This window comes from Amblyraja radiata, chromosome 1 (genome assembly GCF_010909765.2).
Source record: "Amblyraja radiata isolate CabotCenter1 chromosome 1, sAmbRad1.1.pri, whole genome shotgun sequence".
Classification (NCBI taxonomy): domain Eukaryota; kingdom Metazoa; phylum Chordata; class Chondrichthyes; order Rajiformes; family Rajidae; genus Amblyraja; species Amblyraja radiata.
In genome coordinates this window covers 134,694,087-134,713,104 of record NC_045956.1, presented here as the reverse complement: position 1 = coordinate 134,713,104, position 19,018 = coordinate 134,694,087, and the positions used below count along the sequence as shown (strand labels likewise).

The following is a 19,018-nucleotide window of genomic DNA, read 5'->3' as shown; positions in this document are numbered from 1 at the left end:
CCAACTTTTATATCATCAGCAAAATTGCTAATCTTGCCCTATATGTTCTCATCCAAATCATTGATGTATATGACCAACAGTAATGGACTCAGCACTGAACCCTGAGGCACACCATTAGTCACAGTCATCCAATCTGAGAACCAACCTTCCACTATTACCCTCTGCTGCCTTCCATGGTGCCAATTTGCTATCCATTCAGCTATCTCTCTTTGGATCCCATGTGATCTAACCTTCCAGAGCAGCCTACCATGCGGAACTTTGTCGAACGCCTTACTGAAGTCAATGTACACAACATGTACAGCTCTGCCCTCATCAACCTTTTTGCTCACGTCTTCAAAAAAATCAATCAGATTTGTGACACACGACCTCTCACATGCAAAACCATGCTGACCATCCCTAATCAGCCCTTGCCCATCCAAATGCCTGTACATCCTATCCATTAGAATACTCTCCAGTAATTTACCAACGAAAGATGTTAAGGTCACCGGCCTATTATGACCTACTATGACTTTCCTAATCTGACACCAGATAATAATCTGCCTTCCTGTTTTTGCCACCAAAGTGGATAACCTCACATTTATCCACATTATACTGCATTTGCCATGCATCTGCCACCTCAGCCAACCTATCCAAGTCACCCTGCAGCCTCGCACTGCCACCCAGCTTTGTGTCATTCGCAAAATTGGAGATGTCACATTTTATTCCCTCGTCTAAATCGTTAATATATTTTGTAAATAACTGAGGTCGCAGCACCCGAGCCTTGCCCACCCACTAGTCACTGCCTGCCTTTCTGAAAAGGACCCGTTAATTCCTACTCTTTGCATCCTGTCTGTCAACCGGTTCTCTGTCCATGTCAATACCCTACCCCCAATACCATGTGCTCTAATTTTGCACACTAATCTCTTGTGTGGGACCTTGTCAAATGCTTTTTGAAAGTCCAGATACACCCAATCCACTGGCTCTTCCTTATCCATTCTACTTGTTGCATCCTCAAAAAAATTCAGAAGATCAGTCAGGCATGATTTCCCCTTCATAAATCCATGCAGACTTTGACCGATCCTGTCACTGCTTTCCAAATGCGCTGCTTGGAAGTGTGGATGGAGTTTCAACCGAGGGGAAATTTCTAAATCTAAAGACAAATATCAAGATCATACAGTAATTTGAGTAAGGCTAAGGAATGAAATCATGCATTGCATTTCCAACTAATTAGCTCTTTGTTCTGCTGGTCATTGCCACTAAATAATTTGTACTGTTTTCTGGTAAAGCAGCCAAGAGTTTACTCACAGTTGCTAATCATGGTGGACTTCAAGGAGCTCAAGACCTTGTAAACATTCCATTAGTTGGAGGTTACCATATTGTCAGGGAATATATCCATAAGAGTTCATTGAGACTTTTAACCATGATTTTCTTGTTTCAACACCTGTGTTGCTATTTTGTTTTGTGGTCAGGCTGAATAGAAAAATAAGAGAGGATAGGGTTGTGGTCAATTTAACAGTCGTTGCTTGGCGGGGCTGGTGACATAATCTAACAAATCCAATGCCTGGATTAAGGTGTTGACAAGAGGTCTTGTGACAAGACCAAGTCATGCCTTGCAAAAAAAAAGTTATATGGGAATTTATTGGCCTACATTCTGGTGATGGCCGCAGAGATGTAGATATATTGTATATATATACAACCTGCCTTACATACCATTTGCAGCAAAGTCTGCCAGTCCCATATAATGCCTATAAACCATCACATACTTCACAGAAATGGAGTGGAAGCAAGTGATTTTTTACTGGTGAAAGACTGTTTCAAAAGTGATATATGAAAGAGAGGTAGAACAGGCTAGTTAGTTTGATTTCTGTTGTCTGGAAAGTGTCGGTCCATTATTAAAATGATAATTGAACACACAATGTGAATAACTGCTGCAAACATGATTTTATAAATCCAAAATGGCAATTGAAAAATCTAATTTAATTTCTCAAAGCATTTAAATGCTTTAGATTTTCAGTAGGCATTTCATAAAATGCTGAATAAACCACATTAAAGGTGGTTGCAAAAACAATGCACTCATCATGTTTGTGATAATACATTCGTAATTGCTTAAAGGAGATTAAGCAGCAGAAGAATAAACAGATAATTTTCCAATTGGCAGACAACTGTTATTAGTCTTACAAGAACAATTTAGTGCACACCAGTAACCTTACCTCAGGCTGAGTGAGTCACCAATGTACCGATCATGAAGAAACAAGGAACTGCAGATGCTGGTTTACAAAAAAAGACACAAAGTTCTGGAGTAGCAGCACATCAGGCAGCATCTCTGGAGAACGTGGATAGGTGATGTCTTAGGTCAGGACAGGCAAAAATGCTGGAGTAACACAGCGGGTCGGGACTGTTTTTTGTCAGGACCCTTCTTCAGACTGATTGTGGGAGGTGGGAAGGGGGAAGAAAGCTGGAAGAGTAGAGGGGCAGGACAAAGTCTGGCAAGTAATAGTTGGCGTGTGTAGGAAGAAACTGCAGATGCTGGTTTAAACCGTAGATAGACACAAAAAGCTGGAGTAACTCAGTGAGACAGGCAGCTTCTCTGGACAGAAGAGATGGGTGACGTTTTGGGTCGAGACCCTTCTTAAGACAATACGTGGATGCAGGTGGGGGGGGGGGGTTGATAGGCAGATGGTTGAACAAAGGTCAGAGATGAAATTACAGAGGTAAAAGACAAAAGGATTGACAAGTAGCGAATTGTGAAACTAGGGAAAAGAATATAGGTGGGAAGGGGAAGGGTGTGGAGAAATAGGTTGTAAGATACCCAAACAGAGTATGAGGTGCTGTTCCTTGAGATGGAGGAGGTCCAGGTCAGAAAGCTCAGTGTGGGAATAGGAAGCAGAGTTAAATTGGTTAGCAGCCACGAGGTCCAGTAGGCCATGGTAGACCAGGCATAAGTGTTCGACAACACAATCACCAAGTCTAAGCTTAGTCTTGCTGATGTACTGGAGACCACATTGAGAATACTAGATGCAGTAGATGAGGTTAGTGAAAGTGCATTTAAAGTTCTGTCTCACCTGGAAGTGCTGCCTGGGTGCCTGGATGGAGGTGAGTGAGGAGGTATAGGGATAGGTGTTACATCTCCTGCAGTTGAAGCGGAAAATACCTGGGAATTAGGTAGTTTAGGTGGGAAGGTATGAGTGAACCAAGGAGTTGCCGAGGAAGGCAGGCATAGCTGGTTGCTCTCTGTGGAAGGCAGAGAGGGGTGTGGATGGGAAGATGTGACTGATGGTGGGATCATATTGAAGGTGACGGAGGGAGGCGTCCGGTGGGGTAGGTGTGGGTCAGTGGAGTGAAAGCAGGACTTTGGGACAGAAAGGAGATGTGGGTGAGGGATCCATATATGACAGCAGGGGGGAAACCATGTTTACTAAGGAAAGAGGACAACTCGCACATCTTAGAATGGAAAGTCTCATCTTGGGAACAGATGCAATGGAAACAGTAAAACTGAGTATAAGGGATAGCGTCTACGCAAGAGGCAGGGTGGGAGGAAGTGTAGTTCAGGTAACTGGGTTCCTTGCTCTGAACCCCACAGTTGGGGGAAACAGTCACCCAGCATCGACACTATCAATGTTCCCTGGAATCATTTGCGTTTCAATTAGATCAGACTGCACATCTTGGTACTCTCTTCAAACAGGACCATGTTTCTACCCCACATCTGATTCTGGACTATCTCCTTCAATCCCCAAAATATTATACGCATACTTCACTGTTGAAACATTCATTCCTAAGGGTACTAATTTCTCTGATAGTCTCATCTCTAATATGTACATGACACACCTCACAAAGTTGCTCATTAAAAATCTTGTGTTGCAAAGCCTCTCAATGTACAGACTATTCCTCCCCTGTCAGACTGTCATTGCCTAGCTCTGCTGGTTATTTAACCCAATGGCAGTCCCTATTTCTGTCTTCATGTCCTTCAAATACATTTCTCAATATTACAGGGTATTTTTTCCACCTGACACCACAACACGCATTTCACTTAACCATCAACTGTCCCCGCATCATCACAGATTTAAACATGTTACAATATACATTTTGCTTCCACACTTTAAAAACCTATTCTTTTTATTCTACATCTCAAATAAACTGTAAAGCATTTCAATCTTAAGACTAGACAAGTATGTGTTCTAATTTTATGAAATAAAAGTAATTAATCTTTCTAATATTTACTAATCTTTCCTTCTTTTTCCCAAAAGCAATTTTCTGTGCTTACTTAGGAGAAGCACTCATGAATATAATGTCTGTGGTAAGTGATCATCCTCAATTATTACAATTTTTATGCATTCTCCTTTAAAACTCAACCCATGGATCAATATCATTAACTAAATTCACAGGTTTAGTTATTCAAAGAGCCAACTTGCATTTATGTGGTGGCTTTCATAAACTCAGAATAATGCAAGGTGTTTCCGAAGCTTAAAGGAAACGCAGCAGACAATCTGGAAAGGGCTATAAAGAATCTCTTGGTAAAGGGCCTGTCCCACTTGGGCGACCTAATCCGCGAGTTCCGGCGAGTTTGCCCTTGACTCATACTCACAGCATGGTCGACACGAGGTCGTAGGAGGTCTTCGTAACTCTCCTTCATGCTCGAGAGTGGTCTCCGCATACTCGAGGCCTCAGCTAGGTCGCAGAGTTTTTTTCAATATGTTAAAAAATGCCCGCAAATAAAAAAAGATTGTCATGGAAAAAATCGATACTTTTTTTACTCGTAGGTTTAGTTGTAGTAGGTCGATGTAGGTCGGCATGTTGGTTGTAGATAATCAAGGTTAGTCTAAGGTAGTCGAAGGGTCGTAGATAGTCTTCATCATAGTCAAAGGGAGGTCAAAGGGAGGTTGAAGGAGGGCGAAGGAGGTTGGCTTCACTCTCCACCATTCAGTGTCCAATTTTCCCGAAGTTAGTTGTAGCTAGTTGTAGCTGATCTTCAACATAGTCAAAGGAGATCTTCAACATGTCATTTTTTCAAACTCTTCTAAACTCGCCAATTAGGTCGCCCAATTGGGACAGCCCCTTAAGTTTACGTTTAAGTTTATTATTGTCACGTGTACCAAGGAACAGTGAAAAGCTTTGTTTGGGCCACCAGTGTTCAGAATTATTTCGGAGGATGTGTTGGAGCAGGTTAAATATATGTTGACCCCAATTATCAGATAATATGAGTTACTGTCCACTAAAACCCAAGACCCTGTGCACCATAATATATCTACAAGAAAAATGATCATTATTTTACTAGTTCTGTTTTATCAGTGAAAGGAAAAGTCATGGATCTTCTGATAGAAAATTAATATTGAAATATAGGAATTTAAAAATATATAATTATTCATTTGTTGTGACTAAGTATGGATTTTGTACTTTGAAAAAGTAAACAGCTTATTTTGTGAGATTTGGGGAGAAAACAGTGTATGGCGATGACTGGTAATCTTTGTGCGGGTGTCTGCTGCCACCTTCTGTTCATCTCTTTTCTCACGGGGATTCCCGGCTGTTCTCATGGAATTTCTTTGGATGCTTCCTACCCTGCTACCATGTCCAGAAAGATCTTTGAAGCTGGCAGTGAAGGTAGTTAACGTGATTCAGAAGGCAAATGGTATACTAGCCTTCATTAGCTGGGACACTGAAGACAAGAGCAGGGGGATTATGCTCCAATTATAAAAAATGTTTCTCAGACATTACCATTAGTTACCACATAATAGGAAGGATGTTATAAATCAGGAAAAGGTGCAGAAAAGATTCACTAGGATGTTGCCTGGCATGTAGCATTTCCATTATGAAAATAGTTTGGAAAGGAGAGGTATGTATTTCCAGGAGGGGTGGAAGTTAAGGAGGGTATATAAAATCATAAGGGGCATGTATAGATAGGTTTTCTGCTATTGACCATTCTCCATATCAGAGGCAGATTAGACTAGAAGACATCCAAGTCAATCAAGTCTTAGCGCATTTATTGTCACATGCACAAATACGGTGAGGTAGAGGTACAATGAAGAAATTGCATGCAGTAGCTTCACAGACACATAGACTCAGGCAAACACACAGAAAATTACATATAAATTACACATAGAAATTCTGCAAGACCGTAAAAAGAAAAAAAGCCTACACAAAAAAAATAAATTAGAGCAAAACACTAATAGTAAAAAAAACAAGTCCATGGTAGTGCAATAGGCAGTCGTCAATGTTCACAATGTTGAGGTACATATAGATTTATGGGGTTTGAGTCGAGAAAGTAACTGTTCCTGAACATGGTAGTGTGGGACCTCAGGTGTACCTTCTGCCAAATGACAGCAGTGAATAGAGTGTATTGCCCAGATGGTGGGGATCCTTGTTGAAATATGCCACCTTCATGAGGCAGCACTTCATATTAGATACTTTTGATGATGGGGAGGGCTGTGTCTGTGATAGAAACATAGAAACAGAGAAAAAATAGGTACAGGAGTAGGCCTTCGAGTCAGCACCGCCATTCAATCTGATCATGGCTGATCATCTAAAATCAGTACCCCATTCCTGCATTTTCCCCATATCCCTTGATTCCTTTAGCCCTGAGAGCTAAATCTAACCCCCTCTTGAAAACATCCAGTGAATTGGCCTCCACTGCCTTCTGTGGCAGAGAATTCCACAGATTCTCGACTCTCAGGATGAAAACGTTTTTCCTCATCTCAGTCCTAAATGGCCTACACCTTAATCTTAAACTGTGACCCCTGGTTCAGGATTCCCCCAACATCGAGAACATGTTTCCTGCATCAAGCCTGTCCAATCCTTTGAGAAGTTTATATGTTTCTATAAGATCCCCTCACATCCTTCTAATTCCAGTGAATACAAGCTCAATCGACCCATTCTTTCATCATATGTCAGTCCCGCCATCCTGGGAATTAATCTGGTGAACCTACGCAGCACTCCTTCAATAGCAATAATATCCTTCCTCAAATTAGGAGACCAATATTGCACACAATTCTCCAGGTGCAGTCTCACGATGGCCCTGTACAACTGCAGTAGGACCTCCTTGCTCCTAAACTCAAAACCTCTCGCAATAAAGGCCAACATGCCATTAGCTTTCTTCACTGCCTGCTATGCTTACTTTCAGTGAACACCCAGGTCTTGTTGCACCTCCCCTTATTCCTAATCTGACACCATTCAGATAATAAACTGCCTTCCTGTTCTTGCCACCAAAGTGGATAAACTCACATTTATCCGTATTATACTGCATCTGCCATGCATCTGCCCACTCACCCACTAGACAGGTCTCTCTGCTGCCTCTTGCCTTCTTCTGCATTGGAAATGCTGAATCAGGCCATTGTGCAACCAGTCAGGATATTTTCTACAGTGCATCGGCAGAAGTTTGTTCATGTTTTTGGTGACATGCCAGATCTCTTTAAACTTTAAGAAAGAAGAGATGCTTTCTTCGCAATTACACCTCACATGCCAGGTCTAGGACAGGTGATTTGAGATGTTAAGGTCCAGGAATATGCTGATCCACCAATTAAAAATAGCGTGTGGTCTCCCAACTTCCCATTTCTGAAGTCATTGAGTAGTTACTAGGTCTTGTTGACATTGAGGAAGAGGTTGTTTTTGCAGCACCACTCTATAGATGTTCTATCTCTCTGCTCGCTGACTATAATGACAGTCATACAGCACAGAAATTGGCCCTTCAATACAACTTTCCATGCTGACCAAGATGTCATATCTAAACTAGCCTAGTTTGCCCATGCACATCCCATATCCCTATTAACCTTTTGCTATTCAAGTTCCTGTCCAAGTGTCTCTTAAATATTATTATGGTACCTGCCTTAAATGCTCCTCTGGCAGCTTGTTACATAAACAATGCACAAAAAGCCTTCTTTACCACCCTATCTACATATGACCCCCCATTCAGGGGACAATGTACCTGCACTCCTAAGATCCCCTGCTCTACAGCTTTCTCCAGGGCCCCACCATTCAGTGTGAAGCTTCTGCCTTGGGTTGACTTCCCAAAATATAATACCTCAAACTTATCTGCATTAAGCTCCATTAACCATTCCTCAGCCCACTTGCCCAGCTGATTAAGATTCTGCTGTAATTCTTCATAACCATCTTCACTTTCTACAATACTACCTGCTTTAATAAATCACAAACACTAGCCCCAGCACTGATCCATGAGGCACACCACTGGTCACAGGCCTCCAGTCCAAAAAATAACATACCTACCACATATGTTCAGGTCACTGGTCTATAGATCCCAGGCTTTTCCTTGCAGCCTTTCTTAAATAGAGACGCGACATTAGTCATCTTCCAGTCATCCGGCATCTCATCTGTGTCTCATCTGTGTCTAACGATGAATCATACATCTCAGCCAGCAATTTCTTCTCTTGCTTCCCATAGTGATCTTGGATATATCTGATCAGGCTCAGGAGATTATCAACCTTCATACTCCTTCGGATACCGAGCACCTCCTCAACTGCAATATAGATTGTTATCAAAATATCTACAGTATATAAACTGTCCCAAGTTCCCTAGAGTTCATGTGCTTCTTCCTGTAAAAACGGATGAGAAATACTCATTAGGGACCTTGCCCATCTCCTGCAACTTTGCACGCCGATGATTGTTTTGGTTTCTGAGGGAACCTATTCGCTCTCTAGTTATCCTCTTTCCCTTATATCCTTCTCATTTTTTTTTTTTGATTCTCCTTAATCTTTCCTGCCCACTTTTTGATCTCTGGATTTCCTACTTAAATATGCTCCTCAGATCCCTGCACTTTTCCAGGGATACACTTGCCCCCAGCTGCTTACCATGGCCCATGCTTCCTTCTATTAACGGACGAGAGCTTTAATTTTACTCATCATTTCTTACTCTCACCTGCCTTGCCCTTCATGCTAACAGGAATATGCAAGCCTTCAACTCTCAACATCACACTTTTAAAAGTATCCTACTTTCCAGTCATCCCTCTTTCTGGAAAAAACGATTCTCATCAACTTTAGTGAGTTCCTGTCTAATACCATCGGTTGGCCTTGCCCCAATTCAGAACTTTAACTTGTGGGTCTGTCCTTTTGTTATCCATAAATAATCTAAAGCTAATTTAAAATTGACAACAGGCACAAACAGCTTGCCCACTGTCACTTCAGTCACTTGCCCTTCCCAAGTTCCTAAGAGTAGCTCAAGCTTTACCCTCTCCCTTGTAATGGGGCTTTCTCACGGGGCGACTTGACGCAAGATGTAACCAGAGTGAAGTGGTCGTGGTCTAGCACGATATCACATGATATAACGGGGGGTAGATAAAGAGTTCCCACGGGTACTCGGCATTTCTGTTATTTGTGCGAGTGACTTGTCCGTCTCCCGAGCTTTCCCGTTAAATCTTGAATGAACATTATGAACTGTGAAGTGTTGTTAAATCATCACGTGGCACAAATGATGTCACTTTTTTTTTCACACACTATAAATATCCTCCCTTGGTTGAATTGGCTCATTTGGAGACATGCCTGTACTAAGTAGTTTCGAGTACTGGATGGTGGTGCTTTTCATTGACGCGCTGTATGCAGCAGCCCTCTATGTGAATCGAGGACGCTTGCGTGAAGGCAGAAGGGTGAGATTAATTAAAAAGAGAATTAAGAGGAAGTCTCACTGGGTGAAGCCCATCTTTCAATGGAGACCTCTATTTGGACAATATGATAAACTGCTTAATGTGCTGTGCGAAGAGGAAATTGCCTGCCCTCATGCATAATTTATTTTATGGCTTTTGGAGACATGATTCCAACTTCAAACACAGAGCGTGTAAAAGCTGTCTGCGACTTTTTTACTTTGCAGCTGCAGGGCACAGACACACTTATAAGAGAAGTTTAAGTTAACTGCAAAAACAGCACTTTTACATCAATAGCAATGTATGTTTTTAAATCATGGATAACATTAAATGGTTGTCCTGTTGATGTACTAATATATCGTTATATATACTCACATGAGCACTCCGCAGCCTTCGTCTCCAGCAGGTTCCGTTTTTTCTCCCTGTTTCTGTAATCCTCTCTGGATTTATCGTAAAGAATTTTGTTGAATTGGTACCATTCTACAAGTTCCCCCTCTTGTTCCCTGGTGAAGTTATATGGCCTTACCTTCTGCCATCTTCCCTTTATATACGCATCTGTTGAGGCTATTCCTACAACGGCTACTGGGGAGGCAATCTGAAATCCACCTTGCTCACCCTCTCCCTGCTCCAAGGAGCCCACAGGCAGTGTTATATGTGGCATCTCCTGTTGCCTCTCCACCTGTCTCTCTTGCTGCGTCTTCTCCTCATTCTCCTGCATGGCAAAAACCTTTCTGACATGCTTTACCCCCTTTCTTTGAGCTTTTCTGGGAGCCATCTCTGCAAGTGTTCCAGTGAAAAAGATTCTCCAACAATGACAATGAGGTGGGACGTCCTCGATGGACACATGTTCCATTGGCGATATTGAGACCACCTTTTTTACTCACCTTCTGTCCCCTCTGTCCAGCTTCCGGGTTCACCGTTCGCAAGAGTTCCCACGGTAAACGCAAGAGTTATTACGGATATCGCACTGGCCACTACGTCCATATAATGTTTCAATGTTCAACCACAAGTGTACAAGTCACTCTTGGAGAAATTCAAGCTTGCTTGAATTTTCTCCCGAGTCAACAAGTTACACGAGTACCTGCCGTTAGCGCCACGGTGGTCCACGGTGGTCCACGAATGCCGTACGGTTATCGTACGAGGTTCCCACGATGTTCAACCCTGGTTACCTCTTGCGTCAAGTCGCCCCGTGAGAAAGCCCCATTAGGCTCTCTACATATTGTCTAAGAAAACTTTCCTGAACATATTTGACAATTTGATCCCCTGTAAACATTTGGAACTATGGCAGCCCCAGTCTATATTAGAACACGTAAAATCTCCTACAATGAAAACCCTATTAGTCTTGCAGCTATTTGCAATAGAAACGTAGAAACTTAGAAAATAGATGCAGAAGTAGGCCATTCGGCCCTTCGAGCCAACACCGCCATTCAATATGATCATGGCTGATCATCCAAAATCAGTATCCCGTTTCTGCTTTTTCCCCATATCCCTTGATTCCTTAAGCCCGAAGAGTTAAATCTAACTCTCTCTTGAAACCATCTAATGAAATGTCCTCCACTGCCCTCTGTGGCAGAGAATTCCACCGCTTTACAACCCTCTGAGTGAAAATATTTTTCCTCAAATACTCAAATCCTCTCGCTATGAAGACCAACATGCCATTTTATTTCTTCACTGCCTGCTGTACCTGCATGCTTACTTTCAGTAACTGATGCACCTCTCTTTTCCTAATCTGACACCATTCAGATAATAATCTGCCTTCTTGTTCTTGCCACCAAAGTGGATAACCTCACATGTATTCACATTATACTGCATCTGCCATGCATCTGCCCACTCACCCAACTTATCCAAGTCACCCTGCAGCCTCTTAGCATTCTCCTCGAAGCTCACAGTGCCACACAGCTTTGTGTCATCTGCAAACTTGGAGATGTTACATTTAATTCCCTCGTCTAAATCATTAATATATATTGTAAATAACTGGGGTCCAAGCACTGAGCCTTGTGGCGCCCCACTAGTCACTGCCTGCCATTCTGAAAAGGATCCGCTAATTCCTACTCTTTGCTTCCTGCCTGCCAATCAGTTCTCTATCCATGTCAATACCCTACCCCAAATACCATGTGCTCTAATTTTGCGCACTAATCTCTCGTGTGGGACCTTGTCAAGGGCTTTTTGAAAGTCCAGATACATCACATCCACTGGCTCTCCCTTATCTATTCTACTTGTTACATCCTCAAATAATTCCAGAAGATTAATCAAGCATGATTTCCCCTTCATAAATCCATGCCGACTTTGACCGATCCGAGATCGAAATCTCCAAGAATACTTGTTCTTCGAAGTCCAATTGAATATTTGGGGTCGTATAGTGCACTAGCGACAAGGTGATCATCCCCTTTTTATGTATCAGCTCTACAGTTATAACCTCACTGGACGAATCAACAGAAAGGTCATATCAGACTTTTGCCATGAGGTAATCAACGAAGTAACTCCACCTCTTCTTTTAACCCTACCTATAGTAGCTGTGCCCAGGAATATTAAGATGCTAGTCCTCTCCGTCTGTACTCCCCCCCCCCCCCCCTTAGCCTGTTTCCGTAAGGACTATAATATCCAGTTGCACATCCCTATCCTTCATATAATATCCATCCCACATCCCTGCCTTACCCGCCAGGCCTCTTGCATTAAAATAACTGCTATTTAATCCAACAGTTCTTCCTCACTCCTTGCCGTGCTCCTGCCTATCCAGTCTGAATTTGCTTTCATTGCCTTCTATACCGACTTCCAGCCTCTCAGCTGCCTCACTCCTGAATTGCAACTCGTCTCCCTGCCAATCTAGTTTAAATGATCCTAGGTAGCACTAGCAATCCTGCCTGCCAGGATATTGGTCCCCCCTTCAGTTCAGGTGCATCTTGTCTCTCTTGTACAGGTCACTGCCCCAGAAGCAAACTGAATCGTTCAAAAATCTGAATCCCAAATCCCTCCACCAACTCCTCAGCCACAAATTCAATCGTTCTAACTTCCTGTTCTTACCCTCACTAGCACATGGCACCAGGAGTAGTCCAGAGATCACTACCCTTGAGGTCTTGCTTTTTAACCTTTCGCCTTACTCCCTCTATTCACTCTGCAGGACATCATCCTTTTTCTTACATCGGTCATTTGTGCCAATGTGCACAACGACTTTCCCTCTTCCCCTTGAGAATGTTCGGCAGCCAGTCCATTGCAACCTGGACCCTGGCACTAGGGAGGCAAAACGCCATCCTTGAGTCTTGATTGTTCATCACTGCCAGTGATTCAACCAGCCACAATGGTACCATCAGCAAATTTATAGATGGCATTGGGGCTGTGCTTAGCCATGCAGTGATGATTAAGGGTAAGAAATGCAAGGATCTGAGGGGGAACTTTTCCATCCAGATTGGAAAGTACATGGAATACACTGCCTGATAGAGTGTTGCAAGCAGATTCACTGGCAGCATTTAAGAAGTGACAGGACGAGAACTTGAATCACCTGGTAGCAGAAGGAGGGATAGAGAGAAAGGAAAAGGAGGTGGGGTAGCGTTGCTGATTAGAGAGGAGATTAACGCAATGGAAAGGAAGGACATTAGTTTGCAGGATGTGGAATCGGTATGGGTAGAGCTGCGAAACACTAAGGGGCAGAAAACGCTGGTGGGTGTTGTGTACAGGCCACCTAACAGTAGTAGTGAAGTTGGAGATGGTATCAAACAGGAAATTAGAAATGCGTGCGACAAAGGCAAAACCGTTATAATGGGTGACTTCAATCTACATATAGATTGGGTGAATCAAATTGGCAGGGGTGCTGAGGAAGAGGATTTTTTGGAATGTATGCGGGATAGTTATCTAAATCAACATGTAGAGGAACCAACGAGAGAGCAGGCTATTTTAGACTGGGTATTGAGTAATGAGGAAGGGTTAGTTAGCAGTCTTGTTGTACGTGCCCCCTTGGGCAAGAGTGACCATAATATGGTTGAGTTCTTCATTAGGATGGAGAGTGACATTGTTAATTCAGAAACAATGGTTCTGAACTTAAAGAAAGGTAACTTTGAGGGTATGAGACGTGAATTGGCCAAGATTGACTGGCAATTAATTCTAAAAGGGTTGACGGTGGATATGCAATGGAAGACATTTAAAGACTGCATGGATGAACTACAAAAATTGTTCATCCCAGTTTGGCAAAAGAATAAATCAGGGAAGGTAGTGCATCCGTGGATAACAAGGGAAATCAGGGATAGTATCAAAGCGAAGGATGATGCGTACAAATTAGCCAGAAAAAGCAGCATACCGGAGGACTGGGAGAAATTCAGAGACCAGCAGAGGAGGACAAAGGGCTTAATTAGGAAAGGAAAAATAGATTATGAAAGAAAACTGGCAGGGAACATAAAAACTGACTGCAAAAGTTTTTATAGATATGTGAAAAGAAAGAGATTAGTTAAAACAAATGTAGGTCCCTTGCAGTCTGAAACGGGTGAGTTGATCATGGGGAACAAGGATATGGCGGACCAATTGAATAACTACTTTGGTTCCGTCTTCACTAAGGAAGACATAAATAATCTGCCGGAAAGAGCAGGGGACCGCGGGTCAAAGGAGTTGGAGGAATTGAGTGAAATCCGGGTTAGCCGGGAAGTGATGTTGGGTAAATTAAATGGATTAAAGGCCGATAAATCCCCAGGGCCAGATAGGCTGCATCCCAGAGTACTTCAGGAAGTAGCTCCAGAAATAGTGGATGCATTAGTAATAATCTTTCAAAACTCTTTAGATTCTGGAGTAGTTCCTGAGGATTGGCGGGTAGCAAACGTAACCCCACTTTTTAAGAAGGGAGGGAGAGAGAAAACGGGGAATTACAGACCAGTTAGTCTAACATCGGTAGTGGGGAAACTGCTAGAGTCAGTTATTAAAGATGGGATAGCAGCACATTTGGAAAGTGATGAAATCATTGGACAAAGTCAGCATGGATTTACAAAAGGTAAATCATGTCTGACGAATCTTATAGAATTTTTCGAGGATGTAACTAGTAGCGTGGATAGGGGAGAACCAGTGGATGTGGTGTATCTGGACTTCCAGAAGGCTTTCGACAAGGTCCCACATAAGAGATTAGTTTACAAACTTAAAGCACACGGCATTGGGGGTTCAGTATTGATGTGGATAGAGAACTGGCTGGCAAACAGGAAGCAAAGAGTAGGAGTAAACGGGTCCTTTTCACAATGGCAGGCAGTGACTAGTGGGGTACCGCAAGGCTCAGTGCTGGGACCCCAGCTATTTACAATATATATTAATGATCTGGATGAGGGAATTGAAGGCAATATCTCCAAGTTTGCGGATGACACGAAGCTGGGGGGCAGTGTTAGCTGTGAGGAGGATGCTAGGAGACTGCAAGGTGACTTGGATAGGCTGGGTGAGTGGGCAAATGTTTGGCAGATGCAGTATAATGTGGATAAATGTGAGGTTATCCATTTTGGTGGCAAAAACAGGAAAGCAGACTATTATCTAAATGGTGGCCGACTAGGAAAAGGGGAGATGCAGTGAGACCTGGGTGTCATGGTACACCAGTCATTGAAAGTGGGCATGCAGGTGCAGCAGGCAGTGAAGAAAGCGAATGGTATGTTAGCTTTCATAGCAAAAGGATTTGAGTATAGGAGCAGGGAGGTTCTACTGCAGTTGTACAGGGTCTTGGTGAGACCACACCTGGAGTATTGCGTACAGTTTTGGTCTCCAAATCTGAGGAAGGACATTATTGCCATAGAGGGAGTGCAGAGAAGGTTCACCAGACTGATTCCTGGGATGTCAGGACTGTCTTATGAAGAAAGACTGGATAGACTTGGTTTATACTCTCTAGAATTTAGGAGATTGAGAGGGGATCTTATAGAAACTTACAAAATTCTTAAGGGGTTGGACAGGCTAGATGCAGGAAGATTGCTCCCGATGTTGGGGAAGTCCAGGACAAGGGGTCACAGCTTAAGGATAAGGGGGAAATCCTTTAAAACCGAGATGAGAAGAACTTTTTTCACACAGAGAGTGGTGAATCTCTGGAACTCCCTGCCACAGACGGTAGTCGAGGCCAGTTCATTGGCTATATTTAAGAGGGAGTTAGATGTGGCCCTTGTGGCTAAGGGGATCAGAGGGTATGGAGAGAAGGCAGGTACGGGATACTGAGTTGGATGATCAGCCATGATCATATTGAATGGCGGTGCAGGCTCGAAGGGCCGAATGGCCTACTCCTGCACCTAATTTCTATGTTTCTATGTTTCTAGACTGTTGGAAAATGAGATTAATTTAAATTGGTTCGTACCGCTTGGAATGTACATGGCAAGTCAAATGGACTGTTTCCATGCTGTATAACTCTATCTTTCGAAGATCCATGCCTGTGAGATAACGCAGCTGCTCTTCCATGCTGTCTCCTTTGCAGACAGTACAGTAGCACACAGCCCCAGTAAACTGTGGCTTGCAGGCTATAACTCTTAGGTTAGTCAGCTCATCACTTGGTCAGGTAGGTGCACAGTACTGAGCCACTAATCAGTGAAATGCAAACTAACAGGGGAAATGAAGCAATGCATGCTAAAAATATGGACAGATATATTCATATATTGTGGCTGAATACCTTGTCCTAATTGCACCAGTTTGAGCAGACACAAGCTAACTCAGGTTTAACAATGACCAAACCAATATCAAAGGCAACTGTATCTAGAGTGCACAAACTTATAGCACAATCTCAAATACCCTGAAGCCTTTTATGGAATGTATAAATATTAACTTTGTATTTCCATTCTTGAAACTATATTTAGATTACTTTTTGCATTGTTGATGCAAATGAACAGCGTTAATATGAAAATAAACGATAAAAGTTGACTATCAACTGCATTCTGCTGAACAATAAAATTCTTTCCAGCAGCATGTCTTCTATCAAAGCATTAATTCAGACACATTCATCAATAGCTTGAAGTAGAAATGATGCTGCTATCTAACTGTTTTACTATGTGTTGCTTTCTAGTTTGGATTACCTGCGTGCACATGGCCCTTCTGCCTTTCAACAATTATGTTTCTCCTGATGACTAGTAACCGCAAAGCCATCTATAAATTAGCATTGCATGAAGTAACATACCCTGAGAAGAACAGAAAGATTTACCTGGAAATGAAGAAAATTGAACAAAGTAAATGAAACCAGAATGATACAAAGAAATCTTTAAAGTACAGTTGCATATGTGATGTATATGCACACAGCAAATTCTTCTTATATACACATTAATTACATAACCTGCATATAGTATAAATATCTTTCAGGCACTTTATTTTAATCAAAGTTAATATGGATCTCTTCTAAACTAATATATGAAATAACTATTCATTAATGTTGTGTTTACCAGACCATTGATATGAACTGCTGTTGCTCTCACTACTGAATTCAGAAAGTAAATTAGATATTGGACATTTGGAGTTAAACCCATTCTCAAATATGTAGGAACCAACCCAGTTGATCATCGTTAATAACATGAACCCAGTAAAAAATATACAACGAAAACTTCACACTGAACAGACAAAGGAATCTCAAACGAAAGCATGCTCTGACAAGTACTGATGTGAAGAGAAAAGAAGAGATATAAGGATGGTTAAATGAAAGCTGGTAAAGATATATTTTAAAGGGTGTCTTCAGAGGTGGAAAATGAGGAGGCAGGGAAAATGCTACTCCTATTCGAAAAATTTACTAACACACATCAAGAATTTGAAAGAACACTAAAATAGTAACTTAGGATAGGGAAGCTGTGAAATTTGAAGCCCTGATTATTGATGTTAAGCAGGTTTTCAGATCTATTGATTTATTCTTAAACCTTGACATCAACCAGTAAAATCCGGTTGCCGATCAGCTACCAAAATGAATGTCAGTACATTGCTTCAGGACAGCAGGTGCAGAAACAGGAGGAACAACAAAATAACCTTCTCCATTAATTCTTATGAATGCAACTCGGCTATGGTTTGCATGTGTGTGTCGGCAATATGAATATATCCCTTCCATTAAACAAAAGAATGTTACCTTTTGTTAACAGCTGTTGTCTGGTAGTTGTAGTACCAAACTAGGACTTCAAATATTGCAAGTTCAAAATTGTGAAATTGGTAGGTTTGGGCTAGCATCTGAAAAATCATTCTGAAAATTCCAGATTGTAGCAGAAACTCAACTAGTTTGTTAATAAGCATCAAAGGAAGATTCTGCTATCCCCATCTCGTATGGAATATATGTGACAAATTTCACAATATGTAATAATAATAATAATAATAATAATAATAATATCTTTTATTGTCATTGCACGTCAGTGCAACGAGATTTAGTATGCAGCTCCAACCGATGAAAAAGAAAAGTAAAATAAATAAATAAGCTGTGTATTTATAAGTTCAAATAAGTTCACATAAGATGTGTAGCTAATCTAATGCTACTAAATAAATATCACTAGGACTGCCATCATCCCAAGTGAAATAGTTTATCTACGCATAAGCAAAGTGCTTAATAGGCTGATACATTTCTGATGGAATGCTTTCTCAGGAGAAGTTTTCACTTAATCAGCTTTTGTAGGTCCATAAGATACAAAGATGATATTTTTCGTAATCAGGAAATGCAGGCTCTCCCTGCTCCAGGGTCTTACTCATTTCTGAATATGTAGAAGATTCGGTTTATGCTAATCCGTTGATGGGGCTGAAAATTTTGCAGGAAAAATGACCATCCCTGCAAGCCTCCGACTTTAATGCAGGGAAATGGACTGTCAATACACACATTAATCCATCAAATCATTTTGTATTACATGTTCCCTGAATACTTGATTGGACACATTTTCCTGGATTTTCATACTGTCTACACTAATTGAAAGTAAAACGTTCAACTTTTTTTGCACACAGTTTTTCCAATCGAGTTGTGTAGTGGCTCTCCCCTTTATCCATCACCTCAATCAAGAAGCAATTATCAAGTTGCTGAAGAAGAGCAGTTCGCTGGATCATACCACAAAAGAGTTCCACGTGTGACAAATGTAGATTTCAAGATCCATGAGGTAGAGGAAATACTCAAAGAAGCCAAGAATTAAAGTCCATAAACTAAATCAAAAGATAGAATAGATAAAGTGAAGTAGATAACAATATCTGAGTCACTTGTAGTTCGTTTGTGACAGCAAAACTTCCTATGAAAAGTTTGTTCTGTTCAAAGATGTATGTATATTAATTCTAAATTAAAACATTTGATTCATCAATGGTGATTAAATTCCTGACAAACAATGCCCACGCATAAAACACAAAATGCTGGAGTAATTCAGCGGGTCAGACAACATCTCTGGAGAAAAAGCATAGGTGATGTTTCAGGTCGGAACTCTCTTCAGATTGAAAGTAAAGGTGGAAGGGGAGGGAATAAACTGGAGGAGAGAAAAGATCAAAAACATGTTGTCTAACAATACAAAAAATAATGAAATATGCAAATTATATGTTATT

At 41.6% G+C, this 19,018-nt stretch overlaps 1 protein-coding gene across 1 annotated transcript in view; it reads left to right on the top strand.

Moving 5' to 3' along the window:
• LOC116979621 (urea transporter 2-like) overlaps positions 1–18,699 on the top strand; it is a 77,510-nt gene extending 58,811 nt beyond the window's left edge. Inside the window, exons 8-10 of the mRNA XM_033031237.1 lie at positions 4,224–4,273; positions 16,548–16,707; positions 18,440–18,699. Coding sequence (XP_032887128.1) covers positions 4,224–4,273; positions 16,548–16,707; positions 18,440–18,621 — 392 coding nt within the window. The 3' untranslated portion in view covers positions 18,622–18,699. The remainder of the gene's footprint in view (positions 1–4,223; positions 4,274–16,547; positions 16,708–18,439) is intronic.
• Positions 18,700–19,018: the final 319 nt, after the last annotated feature.